The sequence below is a fragment of the Podarcis gaigeae genome (genome assembly GCF_964106915.1).
Source record: "Podarcis gaigeae genome assembly, chromosome: 10".
NCBI classification, from domain to species: domain Eukaryota; kingdom Metazoa; phylum Chordata; class Lepidosauria; order Squamata; family Lacertidae; genus Podarcis; species Podarcis gaigeae.
Genome location: NC_139686.1, coordinates 23,884,868 through 23,908,103, shown reverse-complemented (window position 1 = coordinate 23,908,103; position 23,236 = coordinate 23,884,868). Strand labels below are relative to the sequence as shown.

The 23,236-nt window shown below is 41.2% G+C and overlaps 2 protein-coding genes and 1 long non-coding RNA gene across 9 annotated transcripts in view; 1 reads left to right on the top strand and 2 right to left on the bottom strand.

Moving 5' to 3' along the window:
- The window catches only part of LOC310826324, an 85,209-nt gene extending 84,618 nt beyond the window's left edge, over positions 1-591 (bottom strand). The window contains exon 1 of the long non-coding RNA XR_014555747.1: positions 519-591. This is a non-coding gene — a long non-coding RNA (uncharacterized lncRNA). The remainder of the gene's footprint in view (positions 1-518) is intronic.
- Positions 592-13,723: 13,132 nt separating this feature from the next.
- PMCH (pro-melanin concentrating hormone) lies at positions 13,724-15,723 on the top strand. Its single transcript, XM_083701015.1, has 3 exons — positions 13,724-14,237; positions 15,019-15,223; positions 15,483-15,723. Exons 1-3 carry the CDS (start codon positions 13,968-13,970, stop codon positions 15,530-15,532), a joined length of 525 nt encoding a protein of 174 aa, XP_083557141.1. The 5' UTR covers positions 13,724-13,967; the 3' UTR covers positions 15,533-15,723.
- PARPBP (PARP1 binding protein) overlaps positions 14,437-23,236 on the bottom strand; it is a 29,741-nt gene continuing 20,941 nt past the window's right edge. For 3 of the 7 annotated variants that reach the window (XM_083700441.1, XM_083700442.1, XM_083700443.1), the window contains 4 exons: positions 22,815-22,981; positions 19,916-19,997; positions 18,234-18,396; positions 15,605-16,207 (listed from right to left, as the gene is read on the bottom strand). In XM_083700441.1, coding sequence (XP_083556567.1) covers positions 15,867-16,207; positions 18,234-18,396; positions 19,916-19,997; positions 22,815-22,981 — 753 coding nt within the window. In that variant the 3' untranslated portion in view covers positions 15,605-15,866. Of the gene's footprint in view, positions 17,939-18,065; positions 18,397-19,915; positions 19,998-22,814; positions 22,982-23,236 lie in introns of all 7 variants that reach the window. The other 4 variants (XM_083700439.1, XM_083700437.1, XM_083700440.1 and 1 more) reach the window with 3 other exon arrangements.

Sequence of the window (23,236 nt, the reverse complement as noted above, 5' to 3'; positions counted from 1 at the left end):
AAGGGCCATTAAAGTCTGGCAGTGGCCCTGCTTATCACTCTTTTATTCCCCACTTTGCCATTCTTTACATCTCCATGCTATTCCTTCCCCCCTCCACATCTTTATTTGACCCTAATCTGCCTTTCTTCTTTTTGTTTTCCTGTTTTTAGCTCAGTATGACCCCCTACTTACTGCCCTCACTCAGTTTGAGCCTTTCCCTCTCCCACCTATTCACCTCTTTCCTCATCTCCCCCTCCACACACAGAAGCAACACTTCCCAGAGGAATGAGGTCACACTTCCAGAACCTTCCATTGTAAGGTCTGTAACCAGTGCTTTTTTCTGGGGGGACGCAGAGGTACACATTTTGTGAATCTTTGTACTTTAGTCCATTTACTGTATTTATTTTCCCCAATTTGAACTACAAAATTGTGATTTTCTTGAGTCAAAATGAGAGCACCCCTAAACATTTTTTTTAGAAAAAAAGCACTGTATGTAACAATGGCAGCCATAGACCTTAGGAAGCATGCTTTTTCCTCACCAATGAGCAATCTTGGTCAGAATCTACCTGTTGGAGCGGGGGGCTTGTCAATCCCAGCACATCTCAGGGGAAGGTTTGTCTGAAAGGATGGCAGTAAGGGAGGGGAATATTTGAATGCACCAATGAAAACAGGGTCTCTCACCTCACTGGCATGCCCAGGTAGTACCTCCAACACTTCAAAAGTGAGCAGCCATCTTCTTGTTATTATCGTTCTTCCCCACCTGCTGTATTTTTCTGCTTTGAATCTGGCTGCAATTTCGGTCAATGACAGCCTAATTTGACAGCTATTTGAGCAGCTATTTTTCCTGCAGGTGAAGATGATACAGATGTTTTTTCTCATGAATACACATTGAAAATGATGAATTGAAGCCTGTGCAGTATACAAAAGCATCCGATGAAGAGGGGCCGAAACTTGTTCAGCTGTTTATACTGGACCAAGCTGACTTCTAAGATTAAATGGATTTGGGGTTTTTTGAGTTGCAAATTACTGTTTCAAATACCAAGATGTATTTGGGTTATTCCTCCCCTCCCCAATCCACTGCCCCTGTTGATTGGAAAGTCAATATAACAAAAAAATTGTACTTTTGCTGGCAAAATTTTAATAAGATATCCCCAATGTCTACCCTAAACAGGGTCACCATAGGGGCACTTAAAAACAACAACCCATAAACCACAAGTTAAAGTATATAGTCTGTGTCTCTTCCTTTGGGTTTGCAAAGAGTATTTTAAGCTAAGCAGAGATATAAAGCTGCAGCATTATTAGCTCCTAAACTAGCTTCAAAAATATTGTTCTTACAATTATTCATTCAAGGGTTTGGTTGTGTGTTTATCATGCTTACTGCACTGACACTCTACATTGTCTTTGTGTGAATAAGCAGTATATAAATTTTGTTAAATAAATAAAATAGTAATAAAAAGCAATTAAACAATCTAAAATAGTTATTTAAAGTACCAATAAAAGCAAAAAATTAAAACAGGTTACATAAAAGCTTTAAAGTAAAAACTAAAATCAGTAATTTAAAAACAGTTATAAATAATAATAATAATAATAATAATAATAATAATAATAATATCACATGCTAAAACCGCATACTAAAATTAAGTTACTGTACACAGCTTTAGGACTTTCTCTTTTAGTACAAAGTGATATATAAGTTTAATAAGTCAAATACAAAATAAAAAGAATGGTCTGGAGAATGTAGGATAGACACACACTTTTCTCCTCTTACAAGATTAGAACCTGGGGAGATTCAGGGCAGAAAAAGAGGACTTCTTCATGCAGCTCTTAATTGAACTACAGAATTTGCTTCCATGTGATCTGGTGATGGGCACCAACTGAGACAACTTTAAAAGAGGATTAAAATCATGGCGGGTAGGCTGGGATAGCTCAGTTGGTAGAGCAGGAGACTCTTAATCTCAAGGTCGTGAGTTTGAGCCCCACATTGGGCAAAAGATTCCTTGCATTGCGGGGGGCTGGACTAGATGACCCTTGTGGTTCCTTCCAACTCTACAATTCTAGGATTCTACAAGTGGCTACTAGTCATAATGGCTACACCACCGCCAGGAAAGTACAACATACATTGAGAATTACTTGCTGCTGGGCAAAGCAAGCAGGAAAGGACTATTGTACTCACGTCTTGCTTATAGGCAAGACATCTGGCTGCCCACTGCAGAAGAATGGATTTTGGACTAAAAAGCCCTTTGGTCTGGTTCAGCAGGATGCATAATTTCTTAACTATGGCTAGAAGATTGGGGACAGTTACATCTACACTAAGGAAAACCTAAATTTCATCATTGTGTTTTGCACAGCTATATACTTTACTGTCAATAAAAATGAAAATGTTTCTGAAATAATTTTTAATGCAATCGTGCAAAAGTTTGAAATTTAGGTTTAAAAAGATTATTTTAAAGCTTGCCGTAACATTTCTGTTCTCTGATTATTACATTGGATCTCTTCACCACAACACTAACTCCAGACAGGAAACATTTTGGCTCCTTGTCATTTGGATGCTTGTCTGAGGATGTTTATGGAACTTCTGGAAACCACTTCAGTCCTGGACAGACTATGGTAATGATGCACTGAAATATTGTTTTCAAAGCTGATATAACTCTTCAAAAAGTCATTAGCAGTTTGCACTTATAATGCGTCTTGTATATTGTAGATTAGATTCACAAAAACAGTACATTATGGTCTCTTTTTGAGGCCTCTTGGGGGAGAATGTTTGAAATTGTCATTTTTATTGTGAATTCATTGCTGCTAGGAAACTGCTGACAGAGAACTCTGCTATACAGTGGTACCTCGGGTTAAATACTTAATTCGTTCCGGAGGTCCGTTCTTAACCTGAAACTGGTCTTAACCTGAAGCACCACTTTAGCTAATGGGGCCTCCCGCTGCCGCCAGAACACGATTTCTGTTCTCATCCTGAAGCAAAGTTCTTAACCTGAAGCACTATTTCTGGGTTTGCAGAGTCTGTAACCTGAAGCGTATGTAACCTGAAGTGTATGTAACCCGATCCCATGTGCAGTTGTTGTGCAAGAAAGGTCTGTTGGCTGCCTTCAGTCTTTTTGATTTTTCATAGCCTGCCCTAATACTTTGTTATTTGTTCATAAAATGTCTGTACCACTTAAATAAAATTGTGTAAGATGGAACAGGGCAGCATGCAAAACACAAAAGGGAGGAAAGGAAGAGCTTGGTTTAACACGTATGCTTTTAAGAGGCATTTAAAGGTCATTACCATCTCTGCCTCACAGATTACCTGGGGAAGGGAATTCCAGATGGTGAATGCTATTACCTGGAAGGTCCACTTCTCCCTTGTCACCAAAAGATAATCCACACTGGATGTGACCAGCAGGATCCATATGGAATATCTTCAAGATTAACTTGGTATTTACTTATGGTAGGGTCCCAACAAAACTCAAACATGGCTCAGTAGCTACTAGCACCTGATCTCAATCACCTCTCTGCTTTATACACAATGTCTCAGCCAGACAGAAGCAATGGTCTCTTCAGCCACCCCCTCCTCGTCACTGTGCGAAGATCAACAAAGTACCAGTAAAGAGGCCTCGACCTCCGTCTTTGTTCACCTGGTAGAAAGTCACTGAGTGAAGCTACCATCTCTTATAGAATCAAAACATGATGCAAGTCAATATTACAGGCTTTTGAACCCTGGATCCGTAGCAAATATGGCCCTGAGTTGTGAAAACAGCAGAAATCATCTGGCATGCGTTAGCCTTTAACTTTGTTTTGTCTGTTTAAAAATGGCCAGGAAAATACAGTGCAAAATGAAATGGACTGAGGTCTTTTACATCTAGCTTGATTGTTGGCAAGCTGGAGCATGCGCAAAGGAGGGTGATCAAGATGACCCAGGTCTGGAAACCATGCCTTATGCAAGAGCTGGGTATGTTTAGACAGGGAAAGAGGAGACTGAGAGGAGTTATGAAAGCCATCTTCAAAAGGCTGTCACATGGAGCAAGCCTGTTTTCTCTTGCTCCAGAGGTGATGGACCTGAACCAATGTCTTCAAGTTACAAGAAAGGAGATTCCTACTAGGCATTAGAAGAACTTTCTGATGGTTAAAAGTTGTTCAATAGTGGAACAGATTCCCTTGGAAGGCAATGGAGGCTTTTAAGCAGAGGTTGGATGGTCATCTGTCATGGATGCTTTAGTTGAGATTCCTGCATTGCAGGGGGTCGGACTAGCAGGGTCCTTTCCAACTTTTCAATTCTATGGTTCTGTGTAGCAACAGCTTACTGCCTGAAAACAGAGTGTATCTTACTGAATCCAAGTGCTGCAAAATTGCAACAACACTATTTGAACTCAGTAGTATCACTGGCATGCACAAAACTGCTGAAAAATGCTGGAAGGCGCAACAGTCTTAGGAACTAGTTACCATCCAAAGATCTGCATAGTCACCTCTGCGAGGCAGGCCAGTCACACTGTCTTGAGTGTGATGATACAGGTAGAAGGTGATTAAGACATGGAAGAAACAATTCTCTATTGGTAAATCAAAATCTAACCCTTATGGTACTAGCTAATTGTATACGTAGCACCTCAAAACTGTCCTGGATTTTATGGTGTTAAAGACAACTCTGTCTTCAGTGCACATAATCTCTCTCAGTATTGTTGCAATGTGGGTTTTTCAAATAAATTGTGTTTGAAAGCTGGACTATTCACCTACTCCCAGCTGCCCTTTGCTGTTTTCAATGGACAACACAGTTTCAAATCATCTGCAAAAAATCAACTGTAGTCTTAGAGTTTTTGGTACAAAAATGAAATATTCCTGCCAGGTCTTTTTCTGGCTGATACACAAGTCTTGACAAGCAGCCAGATTAACATTACCAGACTACCTCTCTTTAACCCCCAACCTAATTACTATACTTCTAGAGGGAAAAGAATATTTTACTGAAATATCTTATAAAATTCATCCTCTTCCTTTAATCAGAAGAGGGAAGAAATAAGACTGTGGATGAGATAATGAACCTTATTAAGGTGAACATTAAATATCATGGACTTTTAACTTGCTTTTGATAAGCCGAATAAACAAACTTTTGCTTTCATGGCATATCCAGGTGCTACTTAGAAGTTTCTTTTTGTAAGTATCAGAAATGTAATGGCTGCCAAACAATCTAAAAAACCTCAGGGGGTAGGGAATAGATTTTGCAAGTTGCCAGAAAAGTAAGGAGAATAACATTTTCCTGTTAGCTTTTTTAAAACTTTCATCCAGTTATGGGGTTCTAGAAACTTACCCCTAGAGCACTTTTCATTGTGCAATTTACACATACCTAGACCTACAGGGTAGTCTTTACAGGACATTGTCACAAACTGTCACCCATACAACATTCCCTAAATTTCAGCCAGTTGCCACCTACCAGTTTCTGGAAACAAAACAAAACAAAACAAAACACTTCTAGCATAAAATGACCCAGAAATGCAATGAATTTTGCCATTTGGGTATGTTTATTAACCCAGCCAATGTTTACAGAATGGGATAGTAAAGCAGCCCCTAGTTTTCAATAAACAAGTGGCCAGGGAAAGGTCAAGAGTGTATCAGTAGGTTGGCACAAACCATATAATGTTGTTTGGGGGGCTGCTGTCTAACCAAGGACTGTTTTCTTGTGAGTCTCTTAATGAAATTAGAAATACATCCCCCAAAAAGTTTGTTAGCTTTCAGTAGAAACAGATTTTTATTGACAGTTTACAATACTTTCATAATATTTTTACTTTAAAAAATAGTTTTGGTTGTTCGTAAATAAAAATAAAAACCATAGCTTATTAAAGATTCAGAAATTATGTTGTTTACTCAGTATGCAACTGGCTTAGGGGAACAATAACTACACAGACAGATTTTACCTTCTCTGAATAAGTGTTTCCTGGCTCTGAGTGTTCAGTTACTGTCAAGAACACTTAATTTGATGTCACAGAAACAAATATTACATGGGGTATACATTCTAAGTTGTGGGCCTCCTTGGCCTGTCCCCGTGTGGGGAGCTGGGGCAGCTCCTCTCTCGCTCGCCTGCCTGCGGGGTTCCGGCCAAGGGGCCGGCACTGGGGCGCGGCGACGCCCCACGCCAACCCATCACCTGACGGTCGAGGGAAATAAGGGACGAGGGTGGCACTGTGGTCTAAACCACTGAGCCTCTTAGGCTTGCCAATCAGAAGGTCAACAGTTTGAATCCCCGCGACAAGGTGAGCCTCCATTGCTTGGTCCCAGCTCCCACCAACCTAGCAGTTCGAAAGCATGCCAAAAAAAGTGCAAGTAGATAAATAGGTACCACTCTGGCGGGAAGGTAAATGGCGTTTCCGTGTGCTGCTCTGATTTCAGTGTCCCATTGCACCAGAAGCAGCTTAGTGATGCTGGTCACATGACCCAGAAAAACTGTCTGCAGTTTTTCCCTTGGCCTGTAAAACGAGATGAGCGGTGCAACCCCAGAGTTGTCTGCAACTGGACTTAATTGTCAGGAGTCCTTTACCGTTACCTTTTTATACATTTTAACACCCCCCCAAATACACTGAAAATCTCATTGGGGTATGAAATGCACCCCCAAAATTATTACTGTGATTCCCACCAACCCACCCCCAAGATTGAATGAAGGCTAAGGGAATGGTCTGATTTTGAACTAGGCTCTGCCCTTGGATCGGCCAAAAGTTACTGAGCTCTACCCCATGGATGCACCAAACATGGACCCACAAATGCAGCAGGGCTGGCTTGCTAAAATTTTAGGTAAATGAAGTAATGCATAACTAAGGGGATGGGGCTGTATGACCATTAAGTTCAGAGTTTAAAGTCACCTCAATGTATGCAAACACTATGCAAAGGATTTCTGCAGATATTCTAACTTATATAGGTTGGAAAACCATTTTTTTCTATAGAAATTAAAGTGTTTAAAAGGGGGAGGTAGGCTGACATTTAGATACCTTGCTGCAGAAATCAGCCGTCTTAAACTGTAAATAATCCTCAAGATCTCATTTATAGCATTGCTTTGACACCTTCCTTGTCATCATCAGTTGTCTCTCACTTTCAAAACTATCAGGTCAAACATACAAACAAGCAAAGCATAGTCACAGCAAAAAAATATAGCCCTTTCAGTTATGTGAGAGGCTCCTGACCTAATTAAAGTTAAATCATTTAGGCCTTTTTAATCAACTTAATGAACCATAGTTCTAGAGTGGAAAAATAAGTATAGTGTACTGCAAACCTGGTTTATTGAGGGCTCTTCCACAGTTCCGGTTGTCGTGTGATCTCTAGGCATGAGTTTGAGAGGTTTTTCTTTTGTCCCACTGTTTGTCTGGGATAACCTGCTGTTTACCGCTGAATCGAAACAAACATGTCAGGTTTTCTGCAGATTGATGTTTGTTCTGATTCAGTAATACATAGCAGGTTTTCCCAGAGAAGGTAGCAGGACCAAAAAAACCAAAAACTTCAGACCCGTGCCTAGAAACCACAGGACACACAGGAATATTGCAGTCTAAGTTATATTAGCTTCCATATTCAGAGGCAAAATGTCACAGAAAGGGAAGGTTATTGCCCTCATACCTTGGTTTCATCTAGCTAGGCACTGTGGGAAGTAGGATCCTGGATGTTTAATATGAATCAGAAGGGTTCTTAATATGAGTAGCAACACACACACACACACACACACACACACACACAAGAAAATGTAACTACCATGTTTTGGGTAGGCTTAACTAGGAGTTTTGGGGGCAGGGATTTGGTTGTCAGGATTTTAATGCAAACCTAACAAGCACTTTCTAGGGACGCAGGTGGCGCTGTGGGTTAAACCACAGAGCCTAGGACTTGCCGATCAGAAGGTCAGCGGTTCGAATCCCAGCGACAGGGTGAACTCCAGTTGCTCAGTCCCTGCTCCTGCCAACCTAGCAGTTTGAAAGCACATCAAAGTGCAAGTAGATAAATAGGTACCGCTCCAGCGGGAAGGTAAACGGCGTTTCTGTGCGCTGCTCTGGTTCGCCAGAAGCAGCTTGGTCATGCTGGCCACATGACCCGGAAGCTGTCTGCGGACAAACGCCGGCCCCCTCGGCCAATAAAGCAAGATGAGTGCCGCAACCCCAGAGTCAGTCACGACTGGACCTAATGGTCAGGGGTCCCTTTACCTTTAACAAGCACTTTCCAAAACAGTGTGCAAACCAAAACTTAGCTGTCCTTCAAAATGTTCACTTCTCTGAATTTTGTGGATCACATAGAATTCACGCAATGTTCATGTTAGACTGTACATCTGTAGACCTATTCATTAGCTATGTAATGCGTATATATAATTCTTGATTTCTTGAAAGATGAAGTTTGTGTGCTTTCATTATAAACCATTCACTCAAGTGCCTAGACAAGTCTGTTATGAAATACTGGCAATTATTAAAAGTACTTTTGGCTCAAAGTAGTAAAAGTCTGGGGAGATGGAGAGAAACAATAAAGTGCCCAGGCTAAGCTTTAAGTAATTACTGTCAATATTAAACCAAAAATATTTCTTCTAATCTAAGCAGCCAAAGGGGAAACACTTCCAGAAAGCATTAGGAAAAATATAGGTAGAGTTATTCTGCAAATATTATATTCAGGTATTACTGCTAACAAGAGATGCTCCATGCGGAATAAAAATATCTTCAAGATATTTGTCATACTTGAGAGAGAACAGGCCTCCAGTTTTGGATAAAGGTCCATATTATAGATTCATAAATATTTTCATTTAATCCCATAAAGTTTTATATATGTATGAATAGAATTTTATATAAATGTGGGATGTAATCCTCTGGAGCAGTCAAGTACATCATTTCCTGTTTGCCTAGAGTGAACATGCATAGGGAAATGGAGCATCCTTCCTTTTACATGTGACTAGTAGGTGGGTGTGACCTTTCTAGACCTAGTAAAAGGCCAAGTCACATAGCTGCCACCCCCTCCTCTTTTTTCCCCCCTGCCTGCTTCCTGATTCAACTGGACTGCACTGCTGACTGTCAGCCAGCAGTCCCTAGGTTATCTCATATATGGGGTAAACCTGTTTGTACATATTTGTAACTTTAAGCCTAAAGCCTGCCTTCAGGAATCACGCTGTGCTCTGCTGTTCGTAAAACTTCTTTTTGCTACTCATGAATAAGACTATTGTGTCTTTATTCTCTTAGGAGGGATCAAAGGGGTCTTACCAGAAATAATAGAACATATCTCAATCTGAGCAAGCCAGACTGAATTGCTTATTATCTTAAGAGATTCACACAAGTCTGCAACCAGCGTCCTGCTGTGTAAAAGGGGGGATGCACTCTGCTGTATAATGAAACTTACTAGTGCAAGTTAGGAAGCATAATATTAATCAATATATCCTCTCCCGTTACCCACAACATTCCCACAATCAAAAAGATTCTTGATGCATAATAGCTTTGAAAAGGGTTCAGGAAAGTTGGTACAAAAATACAACATCCAAGCTGCTGGTAGAAACTTAATTGTTTGCTCATATAACAATATTATACAAACTTCATTAGTTTGCAAATTGTTTCCAGGCCCACTTCAAAGTGCTGGCTATCACCATTGTATTCCTAAATAGGATGGGATGTAGATAGCTAAATGCCAGCCTCGTCTTACTGTATATGCATTTACCTATATAAATGCTTTAGTCCTCAGGGGAAGACCTGCCCTCTTTTCAACTGCTATCTGAGATGAGGTTGGTTGTGCAAAGAACAGGTCCTTCTTAGTGGTGGTATCACCCAAGCTTTGGACTTTTCTGCTCCAGAAGACTTGCCAGATTCCCCTTCTTTCTGCTTTCAGCCAGCATATACCGGTAAATACAATACAATACTATATAAATACAAGTTCTATTAGGGCTTTCTACAATATATTAATATCTCTTTGCTAATTTATTGCTTCTGCTACAGTTTGAGCGATCTTTTTATGCTGTATTGAAATTGTTTCTATAATATTTGTTAACAGCCTTGATGTTCTGTCAACAAAAAATGAGGGAACCCTTTTTTAAAAAAAGAAATATTTTAACCCACTCTTCATTGTGGAGCAAACCTAGTAGTTTCTCAATTAAAACAAAAAAATCTCAACACACACACACATGTATATTTAAGCAAAACAAAAATACCGCAAAAATTGCAAGTGGTGAAATCTTTCAAAGATAAACATATTTGGTACTGTATTATGCAATCTGAAAACTATGATAAGGAGCAAACAGTAGCTTTCCCACTCAACATCTCTAACCACATATCCAGACAAGCATCCAAACACAAGAAAAAATGGCAGAAAATCTTACCACTTGGTAAAGTCCCTATTGTTTCCCACACTTTCAAATATGTCACAAGGGAAAATGAATGCATATTTGCATGAGTATAGGAAACCAAGTCATCATGTGGTAGAAAAATGAAGCACATGGTAAGCAGGACATCAGATTTCAGCTTGTTTCAATCACTTTTACATTAAGGAAGTCTGCTAAGCAAAACCAGCTCCCATTTTGAAATGAGCCCAGACAAAATGCCCTCCAGGTGGGCACTCTCCTTCTCTGGGGACCTTACCTGCTGATGGCAGTGCTGCAGTCTGTGCCATGCTGCCACCCACCATTTAATTTTTTTGTAATGCTCTCAGTGCAGCATTGCTCTGGGGTAGAGAGTCTCCACCCATTTTGGTGACTGTGGCAGATCCAGGTTCAAAGACTCAGTTCTGTAGATATCATCATTAGAAACATGTTTACTGGCTGGTGTTGATTTTTTTTAACCTTATTTGTTTTATATATCACCTTCTTCCCAGTGTAGAACCCAAGGATTCACAACATACCTTGAAAACAGATAAAGCTTTTTAAAAGTACCAGTTAGTTATAAATATTAAAAACAATGAAACAAGTTACCGTATTAAAAAACAATACTGACTTAAAACAACTTAAAACCTTTAAGAATGCAATAAGAGAAGAAAATATCCACTATTAAGAAACCCTGCCACAAAAGCCAGTTGGTGGCCAAAGGCCTCTAGTAATTTTGGTGACTGAGCGCTGCTTTTTTATTTGCAAAAATATCCAAGTTCACAAGTAAATAATAGTTCTGAGCCCATCACACATACACACACACAGCAATTATTACCTATTTGACCTTGTGGGAATATATATTAGAAATCTGAATACAATGAAATCTGTCTTTCCAACTTTACAGTATTAGAACAATATTTCATCCTCTCCCCCTTCTTACCACATACCTTTCACTGTGCTTGGCAGCACAGCCATTTACGAACAGCCCTGCATCTGCAAATACTATTAGTTTAGAAATTTTTTCCTGCACTATGTTGTTATAAAACTCATTTTTGGCCCCATTTCTTGGTATTTTTTTCATGTTACAGGACATTTTTCCCCATTTTCTTTTCCCTGTATAATGACAGTTTTAAATTCAGCTATTTTGGCCATATATATAAGTAGTTTTCCTAAGGCCAAATAAAATGTCAGCCTAAAGCAGGTCTTGAACTACAACCATGAGCTTCTGTAGTTAATTATACTGTTAAGTGGAGCTGCTGAGGCAGATGGTGATGTGCTAACTGAAAGCCCTGTTGTTTCATTGAACTAAGCTGCTAACCTCACCCACAGCTCTGGTGATCAGGAAGTGGCCACTTGGCTTGTGATTGTTGTTTAGTCATTTAGTTGTGTCCGACTCTTCGTGATCCCCTGGACCAGAGCACACCAGGTACTTCTGTCTTCCACTGCTTCCCAGTTTGGTCAAACTCATGCTGGTAGCTTCAATAACACTATCCAACCATCTCATCCTCTGTCGTCCCCTTCTCCTTGTGCCCTCAATATTTCCCAACATCAGGGTCTGCTACTGTCTCAGTAGCAGCATCTAAACCACAGCGGAGCCAAGGAACGTTATCCTCAAAGTGTTTAGCCATCCAGTTACAGTGAATTTCCATGTGTTCCAGAGGTCTGCCCCCCTGGTCAGGAGCAACCAGCCTCTGGACCATGTGAAACAGCTCCACCAGACTGCTCCTCAAGAATGCAGTGGAGGCAACAGGGTAGGATCTTTTTGCTGCCTTCATCACCACATGGAAGGCCCAGTTGTGAGCCTGAACACATGGTTAGGTGGCTCCAACTTCTGGTCCATTCCTCTCCCAGCCTTGCAGGGCTTTGCATCCCCTTTGGATTTCCCCTCTTCCTTTGGGTTGATCTTTCCCAACATCAGGGTCTTTTCCAGCGAGTCTTCTCTTCTCATGAGGTGGCCAAAGTATTGGAGCCTCAGCTTCACAATCTGTCCTTCCAGTGAGCACTCAGGGCTGATTTCCTTAAGAATGGATAGGTTTGATCTTCTTGCAGTCCATGGGACTCTCAAAAGTCTCCTCCAGCACCATAATTCAAAAGCATCAATTCTTCGGTGATCGGCCTTCTTTATGGTCCAGCTTTCACTTCCATACATCACTACTGGCTTGTGATAAAAAGCATCAAAACTAAACCTGTCCAAACAGGACTGGGGAGACCCAGGTATAAAACCCAGCTTGGCCATGTAGCTCACTGGGTAACCTTGGCCAGTCTGTCTTTCAACCTCTTTGTCACAGGGCTGTGGCAAGGATAAAAATGGCAAATGGAATCATGTACGCCAACTTGATTAAGCTCCTTGAAGGAAAGGTGGGGTATTAACTTAAGTAACATAAAAAATCCATTATAGCTGCTGCCTTCTGCCTGTTTCCATTTTCTTTATCTACTCCTGCTGGCTTCTAGTGTGCTCATCTTCCTCCACCACCTCTTCAGACCTTTCAATCAAGTCCTAGTCAGAGAATCGTAGAATTGTAGAGTTAGTCCAAGCCCCCGCAACACAGCAATCATAGGTAAAGAATCCCTGAGATGGCCGTCCAACCTCTGTTGAAAAACTTCCAATGAAGAAGAGTCTACCACCTTCTGAAGTAGAATCATAGAATCATAGAGTTGGAAGAGACCACAAGGGCCATCGAGTCCAACCCCCTGCCAAGCAGGAAACACCATCAGAGCACTCCTGACATATGGCTGTCAAGCCTCTGCTTAAAGACCTCCAAAGAAGGAGACTCCACCACACTCCTTGGCAGCAAATTCCACTGTCGAACAGCTCTTACTGTCAGGAAGTTCTTCCTAATGTTTAGGTGGAATATTCTTTCTTGTAGTTTGGATCCATTGCTCTGTAGTCTACTTGACTGTTGAACCAGTGTTACCATCAGTCTTTGGGCCTAGCTGTCCCTTTGCCTTGCCCTATTATGTGATTGAACTGATAGTCAGGCTCATAAATGGCAGTCACTTGGCATTCCCCAATGGTGGGGAGTTGCTGTAGATCCTTTTGGTTGGACAGGTCCTACAATACACAAACTGTGGCCATAATGAAGGCATGTGTGATCAGAATTCTCTTTAGGCACTCATAGGCAAAGTACCCATTACCTTGCATAAGTGGAGGGGGGTGAGGGCATTTGTAGGAGAGAATCAGTACCTAGTGGCGAGGTGAAGTTCTAGGCCTGATAAAATAAAGCATTCTCAAAAAATTCAAATGTGCAATTGCTGATCTTCTAACAAAAATATCTAATGACCATATCCATGTTTAGCTGTCTTTTCATAAACAAAAATGTTCATTACTTTAGACTTCCCTTGTTGAGATTCCCCTCTCTCCATTCTCAAGGAAAAGTACTCTCCCCCCGCAACACACACATTTCTTCCACATATGTGCAAATTAGTTCTTTTAAAAAATGGTTTGTATTTGGAAAAAGGAAGAAGTGATGTTTGATATATGATAATCCGAAGTATTTCAAGATTATATTACTAAATAAATTCATCACCTATGGTGTAAAATAAAAGAAATGTAATAGTATACAAAAGGTCACCCTCTTAACTAGTGGCCATCTGAAGAACACATAAGCCACTGAAGTGGTTGCTATTCACTCGGTAGGCTATATAAAGACAGTTTTGACTGTGACCAACACTATTTTCAAAGTAGTCTCTTTCAAATAATATTTGAACTTGATTCTCTTCCATGCAAACATTAAAGCACCAGAGAATGTGTATCTCATCCTATGCATTAATACTAATTTTTTCTCTCTTTTCTCAAGGTTTCTTTCTTTCTGTCTCAAAGTCTATGCGAAAAGCAGAAGATGATATGCTGCTCAGTACATTCACGCTTGGAAAAGTAATACAGAATGGAGGCAAAGCTGAAAAGGCACGGCCCGCATCTTCTCTTGAGCATTATAAAATGGAGGACAACAGTTTTCTGGATGAAGAGGAAGATGGAGCCCCCAAGTTCTCTGTGAGTTTCATCTCTTGAGCTAATATGGTTTTTTAATACATTATTATAAATTATATGAAACAATATAATCATTGACCTTAAAATTCTTAAGAATTCCTGAATAGTTAAAAACTGATAAATATAATCAATCCTTAATCAGTTACAACTATTAGTTTAATCCAATTTTATTAACTAGATTGCTTTGAATAGATTAAAAATAAATAAATCAAAATAATTCACTGGAAGTATTCTTCTGGGCTTTTCTCTGCTTGTAACCCAGTACTGTATTTAACTTTGCCAATTTAATCATTTTCCATCAATTTCTCAATTCTGTATTGCTGAGGCTTCTTCCTTTATTCAGTTCTGAGCAATGAGAACTTTAGCATCACCAACAAAGAATAAGTTATCTGACTTCAATTACTATTACAGAACCTAGTAAAATTACAATACAATTGCTTAAATCTTTACTTGAGTTGTAACCTCAAATTTCCTTAATATTAACTTGCAAAATTTCTGTATCACTGGGCAGTCCCAACATATCTGCTTTATGCTATTTAAAACTCCAACATCCAGCTTTCTTCTCAACCTCATTCTTTTTATTCATTTATTTTAAAATATATATAAACTGCTCACCCACTTGAAAAAAATGGCATCCTCCAAAGAGACTTTCTTTAAGGAGCTGCAGTCCACTTCATGTTTTGGAAATGGCTCATCAGATTGACTGAGATCACTACACTTTGCATTCTGGCCATTAATCTGTTTTTTTCCTTTAACATCTAAATTACCTTTTTATTAAATACAGAATATAAATCCTAAACACCATGCCATAAGTCATGGCCAACCCATGAACCTAGATATTAAGCAACTTCCTTATTTTGCACTGGAGGGACCTATGACTTTTCCATCTGATGCTGAAGTTCAGAACATTCAATCTGTACAACAAAGGAGAGAGACTGAAGATGATGAGAACTCAGCTAAATTACCTATTGGAAGAAGAGATTTTGACAGTAAGTATAACTTTCAGGTTATTTCAAGCAAGTAAAACAGCTGGATTATTGCAGCATTTTAAGGTATCAACTACTGAGACAAACACTTGGACTGGAGTCGTTTCCTTTAAAAAATAAATAAATAAATTGATTTTAAGATTATTAGCTTAGTGAAGGTATGTAAGATGAAGATGTTCTTAAACCCAATTTAAATAAATGTTATGTGTGTTAACTATTTATCTACACAAAAATATCAATATTTATTGGATGTTTTATGCAGTGCTCAGATGCATGCTGGGAAGAGTCTACCGACCTTGTTGGCAAGTCTAACAACTGCTGAAGTACGTCATTTGGAAGAGACAAAACCATGTTCTTGACAATTCAGTAAAGAAGTAGTTGTGGTTTAAGTATTGTTTTGTGTTTGTATTTATCCTATATATTTGTACATCAAAATACCACATGATTACAGTATACAAATGTAAAAGATTACAGTGCATTATTAAAACTGGGAATTCCGCAAAGCTTGTTGATCCATTTGTCCAAATACTGCATACATATCAATATTTATAATCACAAGGAAGATGTTACTGTAGCGTATGCATTTTTTCTATCAAACCTCAAAACGAGTCAACAATTGTTTGCATAAGAATCACAGCAAGAGCATTTATAATCTAAAGAAATGAGTTAGCTTTGCTTGACCAACAATCAGTTTATTTTTGGCTATAATCTTGTTGCATTTTCCAGCCCTCTTTATTTTGCTGTCCAAACTATTCTGGCATTTCACGGCAGTTTTCGGTCTCTTACTGTGTATGTGTTGAAGTGATTCGTTTTCATTACTGCATATGACATTTTCACTAGTCCTGTCCACCTGCTTCCTCTTTGAGCTCTTGTTTCTTGGCTGGCAACTTAGTTTTCCTATTTCTTTACTTTTACTTCCATTCTGATGAACATTTCCAGAACTAGTTCCAAGTGCAGCACTTTCAAGTTGTGAATGTAGGCATTCTGCTGGTTAAGAGAACACAACATTTTTATAAGGAAAAAAAAAAGCAAGATAATATTATTTGAGTAATTTTTTTCCTGATGTGCTAGTCACTTAAATCCACATCATTATTTTTACACAGATTACTTTCTTATAAAAATAATTAGCCCAACACAAATTAGCAGAGTTAGTGCACTACAAGCCAAACATGATATAGAATTGTAGCAATGATTTAGAAAAAAAATTCAGCAATTGCTATAGGAAATGGACACACAGAGGGCAGAAAGTCCATCTTTAAAAAGTAAAACATATACAGCAAAATGCAACTATTTGTTGATGTAAAAGAATTAAATCAACAGTTTAAACACCTTTGTCTTCATCTATTTACCATGGCAATACACAGGTTATTAAAAGTATGTGAAGTTTAAATAACTTTTCAAGAATATTTAGAGTATCACTTTTGACAGAGGTCAATTCACACAAGGTACTTTTACACATCAGAGATCCGTGTACTGAGTTATGCACCTGGGTAGACAAAGATAAAAGGTGCATCTGGTGACCGCAGATTTAGTAGCAACAATTTATAAGATCACATTGAACTTATTCTAGCTGTTGCAGCAACAGGATTTGCTGCAAACTGTATCCATGGCTGCATTATACGGCCCTTGTGATAATCCAGTTACTTGCTTGTAGAAGCAAGCATAGAAGAAATACAGCCCTAAGGCAACAAAAAACAACACTCAAAAGCAATGCTGTTTTCAACACCAGTGCTTTGAAGGCCTGAATGTTCATGGCCAACATTTATATAAAGGGATTTTGTATTAAATAATTGCAGGAGAAAGCAAGCAGTGGTGTCTCCTGTGGATCTGCACTGAGATCAGTACTATTCAACTAATTCATAAATGATTGTATTAGGAATTATCAGTGAAGTGGCCAAGTTTGTGAAAGACACCAAATTATCAAGAACAGTGAAACTCCAAGTGAACTGGTGAAGAAATTGAAAATGGGTAAATGGGTAATAAAATGGCAAATGATACTTGAATTATATGTTCACTTTTACACATAAAGTTATGCACCTTGGGGCAAAACATCCTATCTTCACATATACACTTCACATATGTATATATACTGCTGGGGTCTGAACTGATAATGTTGAACCAGGAAAGAGATTGTGGGGTCATTGTGGAAAACTTGATGAGAACTCAGGTTGCGTGGTGCAAAACAAAAAGGCAAATTCCATGCCATATTGGACCTGTCCAATAGTCTATTCCCACATCAACTCTGTAAAGTAGGTGAGATTGAGAATGAGGTATACAGGAAGCGCATGATTAAAAGAACAAAACGTACATAATAAAACAAATCTAACAATAAGTTCCATGCTGGCTAAATAGAATCTGGATACTAGTTATCTGCAACCAGAACCAAGGGCGTAGCTAGCTGCTCCAGCACCCGGAGCAGTGGGGGCAGGGCGAGCCGCCGACAGGGATGGGGCAATCCATGCACGGGGGTGCCGCAGTGATGACCCGCCCAGGGGGGCGGCGCAGCGAGCTGCCCACAGAATCCACTTGGCGGACGCAAGCTCTACACTGCCATTTTGGGTAGCGCAGGGCCCCGAGCCACCGCATCACTCCCAGGAGCGACGCGTGGCTCGGGTGCGCTGCGGGCCATTTTGTCACCCCCCTCAAGGATGACACCTAGGGCAGACCGCACCCCCCTTCCTACGCCCCTGACCAGAACTAGCTGCTGGATATCAGAACCTGGAGACAGAAAGCAGCAGCAGGCATGACTGCCTTCATACCCTGTTCATGGACTTCCCAGGCGCCCCAAGAGGCCAATGTTGGAAATAGATGAGCTAGATGAGTCTTTGGTGTGATTCAATAGAACTCTGATTTTCTTATACAAAACAATTTTAGATATGATTATAATGGTTAATTTGAATTTGGCAACATACAAATCCACCTGGCTTATCAGAAAGATGCAACTATATAGTCACTGAAAAGCGGAAAGAGAAAGCAAAGAGGTCTTGAGAAGTTTTATTGCTGATTCATTTACCTGCAGTTGATTCATTTTTAGAGTCTGGAACAGCCTTATCTTTCAGTGCTGGATGTTCACATGTTGGGGCCTGGATTGCCTGGAAATGCTGACCCTTTGACTCAGTCATTTGGTCATCTTTGTAGGTGCAAGAAAACTGAGACCTAATTAAAGGTTGCTTCAACTAAATTGAAAGAAGTGAAATTATGAAATGCAGGTGGTTGCTATGAATATGATTTCTAATATGGAAATCTGATGTGAAAATACTTCCAGAAATTTAGATAACTATATTTTACATTATATACCGTATTGGCCCAAATATAAGCCACATCCCCCCCCCAAAAAAAATTCTGACCATGAAAAGTGCGGCTTATATTCATGACCTTACAAAAATTGGATTGGAGTGGGCTTGTCCCCAGATGTTGCCTGGTTTCAACTGGGCCAGCTCCCAAGATGGCGGCGTGGTGAGGGGGTCCCTGAGAGGGAGCCAGAAGGCAGCGAGGAGGAGGAAGGAAGAGAGGAGCGCAGATGAGCGAGTGATAAGGTCTGCTAGGAGGAGGATCAGGAGATGCAGTTGGTGTGCTGGGACTGGCGCTAGCCTGAGGTGCTGCCTGGCTTTAGCCCGCTGAGGGCCACATGAATCCCACCAGCTGCTGCCTCTCTCCGCCCATCCCATTGGGGGCCGATGGTGGTGTTGACCCTCTGGAAGGGCTGCTGCCCACTGCTGCTGCCGCCGGAGTGAAAGAGCTGCCTCCTTGGCCCTCCTCAGCCCCCACTCCTTCTCAGATATTGTCATTTCTTTTCCCCCCTTTAATTTTAAAGGTGCAGCTTATATTCGGGTGCGGCTTATATTCAGGCCAATATGAATATACCGGTAATCTGAAGTCTTATCTTGTTCCGCCGATTTCAGTGTAGCGTAACTGCATTGTATGATACTATATTTGGTGATGTTTAATATATGTACTGTAGTTCCAACCTATCACATTGCATTATCACAATACCAGAGGTTGTGAGATTAGAATGAAACACAGAGTACCATTACAATTGGTGCTTTACTGATATAAAGGCCCACAGGATTAGATCTAAGCTGTTAAGCTTTGCTTAAAACAGTTTAAATCCAAATTAACTTTAAAAAAACCTTGATACATATTTTTCTTCTAAGGACTCTAAGGAGGCAAACTAATCATTTACAGCAATAGCTTCTGGAGACTGAAGAATGTCCAGATCCACCCCTGCTGTTAAGGTACTTGCTACAGACAAATAAGCAGAAGTGATCAGTTCACAGAGGACAGACCAAAATGCTCTATTTTACAGCTTTTTCCATCTTTAGAAAACTTTCAGTATGCTAAAGCCAGGTTGGGGGGAGCACCTCAGCCAAACACATCTTCCTAATTCCACCCCATGCACTAACTTCAGTTCTTTATCCCTTGTATTAAGTGAGAGTTCCCCAGTCTGGGTTCATTATCATGCTTAGGAAAGGAAGTGTAGGAGCTGGTGCATGAGGGTAGACAGTGTTTACCCCAGTGCTTGTTCATGGCAGTTTTGTTGTTTTTTAAGGGATGGTGGGGAGAAAGAAGAGTGAAATAAAAGCATCATTTCACCCAAAATTGCAAATCAGGCCTCAGACACCAGACAATATAGATATGTAATCAATTAGATTAATAATAGTTCTCCTCAAGGCAGGGATTTTGCAGTTATCATACCTTAATTTTTTTTTCACCAACTGCTGTCTGAATTCTCTGTCTCAAAACTTTTGGAGAAGATCCACTAGATTGTGCTGGAGATCTAAATTAATATAACAGTGACTGTAAGCAATAGTGACCAGCCCAATATATGAGAACATATTACGGTGAATTTTCATTACATGCATATATAGATTTGGCGTCTGTTTTTTAAAATTCCAAAATAAATGACTTTTTAGCATACGAACAAAAAAGCAAACCCAGTCCCAAAACAAAAACTACTGCAGCTGCTCTGACTGGAGAGATGCAACATGTATTTTGATCTGCAGAGACCTTTGGCTGTGTGGGTGTTTAATTCATTTTAAAGAAGGGAGCCAATTCATATGTACACAAAAAATGCTTGTGTAAATAGGTTCCCATCATGAAACAAATGCTTTTTTAGTTCAGAAATCTGCAAACATACAAAGGAGCTCTGTACCTATTGATGACAGCTTGATTGGAAAAGCTAATATTGGGGCGGGGGGGGGGGAGACAACTTATTTATTAATGTTGTACATACTTTTAGTTTTTTACCCTTTTTCTATTGTTTTTATTTTATCACTGTAGCTGTAATAACCATTTTGGGTAAAGTCATAAGTTTACTAAACATTCTGCTGAAACTGAATTTTTCATTAAGGAAATATGGGTAGTGTCAGGGGTTCAGGAGCAGAGGCACAGGGAAGAGAGGAGATGGAGAGCGAGGGGGAGGAATCCGAGGGGAGCGCAGGAGATGAAAGTGGTCCGAGGGATTCCATGAGCCTCTCCAGCGAATCGGAAGATTCACAGAAAGGTCACTGGGTTGGCGCGAGAGGCAAGTTCAAATGTACAGGAGCGCGGGACAGCAGAGAATGAGGACTTGGCAGCGGAGTTGCAGGAGGTCCACGAACAGCTCCGAAGGCAGTTGGAGCTGGCTAAACAGGCTTACAAAGTGCAGGCAGCCCGGCACAGGAGAGTTGGGGAGGACATCCGGGTGGGGGACTGGGTCTGGTTAGCAGCCCAGGCAGTCCCGGCCAGATCGTTAGCTAAGAAGAAGCTAGGACACAAGCAGCTAGGGCCTTACCAAGTCGAGGCACGGATCAACCCAGTGGCTTTCCGGTTGACACTCCCGGAGGGATCCAGAATGCACCCGGTCTTTCATAGATCAGTGCTCACGCCCTACAAGGCACCTCACAGGTTTCAGGCGCCAGGGACAGCACCAGACCCGCTCAGGGAAACGCCCAAGAAGGGGGGGTCACCGAGAGGGGAGCCACTCAACGAAGCCACAGAGATTTTAGACTCGAGATGGGGGGAGGAAGGGATTGAATATCTCCTCGCCAGAGAAGACACCCCGGCCAGCGCCAACAGGTGGGTACCGGACTATGCAGTGGAGGAGCAATTGCTCAAAGACGAATTCCATGCACTTTTCCCACACAGACCCATGCCAGCGGATTATTTCGACGAATATCTTTTCACACCCACACTCTCAGCCAGCACTTTCCAGGGTTTCTCTTCAGCTGAGGAGACGGCGCCGGAGACTAGCTCCCCAGAGGGATCACTCTCAGGGTTTGGCACAGGCGGATCTTATTGGTGGGAGGATCAACCTGAGGTGGGCTGGCGCAGAGACCTGCCGAGAGGACCATTGCACGCAGTGTCATCCCAGGCGACAGGGGGAGAGGGGGTCTTGGGCGATTTGGGGGTAGCTCCAGGTTTCGAACACACCTCCCAAGAGATGGAAGCAGAGGAGATCGCCGTCGACGAGACCATGGAGGACTTCCCGGACTTTTCCAGCTGGCTGCACGCCACGGGGGAAGAACTGTATCCTGCTCTCACCCCCACAACTCTGGAGCACCCAGAACCCACTCCAGAAGAGGGGGAGGGGGGAAGGGGGGGCTTTGAGGGGGGGATGGATGTCAGGGGTTCAGGAGCAGAGGCACAGGGAAGAGAGGAGATGGAGAGCGAGGGGGAGGAATCCGAGGGGAGCGCAGGAGATGAAAGTGGTCCGAGGGATTCCATGAGCCTCTCCAGCGAATCGGAAGATTCACAGAAAGGTCACTGGGTTGGCGCGAGAGGCAAGTTCAAATGTACAGGAGCGCGGGACAGCAGAGAATGAGGATTGGGAACCTGGTCCTAAAGCCCGCCGGAGGGAGGGGGAAGAGCTGAGCGACTCAGCGTCGGAAGAGTCCAGAAAGGGCAATGCCCCAGCGGGCAGGAGGACCCAGAGGAGGAGAGAACAGCGCAGAAGGTGGAGCAGGGCTAGGATCTTAAACTGGTGCAGAAGGGGAAGTGATTCAGAAGGGACTTCGCCGATCTAAGGTCTAAGACGTAGGGCTGCACGCTCTGGCGTTGAAATGGAAACTAAACTTCAATAAAGACTTTTGTACATTACATCAACCTGGCGTTGGTCCTCTGTGAGCTGGGATCTAGAGGCAGCTCTGACAAGTAGCAATAAGGCTTCTCAGTTGCCATATTTTAACTCCAAGCAACATAAAACTGGCTCAGTTAGAAAGTATCTTTAACAGTACTTAAGTCTTGGTATGCTTCTTCTCAAGTGTTTCACTCCATTTTTTACTTTGCAATTGTTTCCCCCTTGTTGATGACATTATTTCTGTTATACAGAATTCTATGACTAATATTTTATTGATACAATATTGTCATCCTTTTCCACCCAAGAAAAATTCCAGCCGAGGACAGTTGAATGCATCAACTTCCTGAGCCATTGTCTTCTTTGAAACACACATTCCACACTTTCCAAGTTACAGTATGCTTGCTGTTCTTTACATAGTCTTTGTATAGGAGATAACTGCATATGAGGTGGCCCCAAGTCATCAGCTTCATGAGAAAAAGCATTCTTGCTCTCACCTCTTCTGTGAGGCTTTGCCATTTTTCAGCACCTAGCACTTACCTGAACAACAAAAATGTACAAGGGAATCCAAATTCATCACCAAACAACATTTGGGCTTTGTTTTTGGGAGGAGGATCGGTAGCTGCTTCATCCAAAAGTGCTAATAAAGCCTTTACAGTATCTTTGCCACAATAAGCAGTGCCATGGTTTATAGCATGTAGCTTGGGCTGAAATTAAATATTGACTATTATTAGCTTTACAGGAGGGGTTTGCATCAATTGACTCACCTGATCAAAGTAGTTTTAGGTCGTACAATTTAGGATATAAAACCTCTCTGATAAAGCTTAAAACCTGAACATAAATGTTTGTGCATGTGTATCATTGGATCAAAAGTGACTAGTTACAGGTTGGGATTTTCAGATACATGGGTGGAGGTTGTATCACATAGTACATCTACTTATCTTAGACCATGCTGTGCCCCA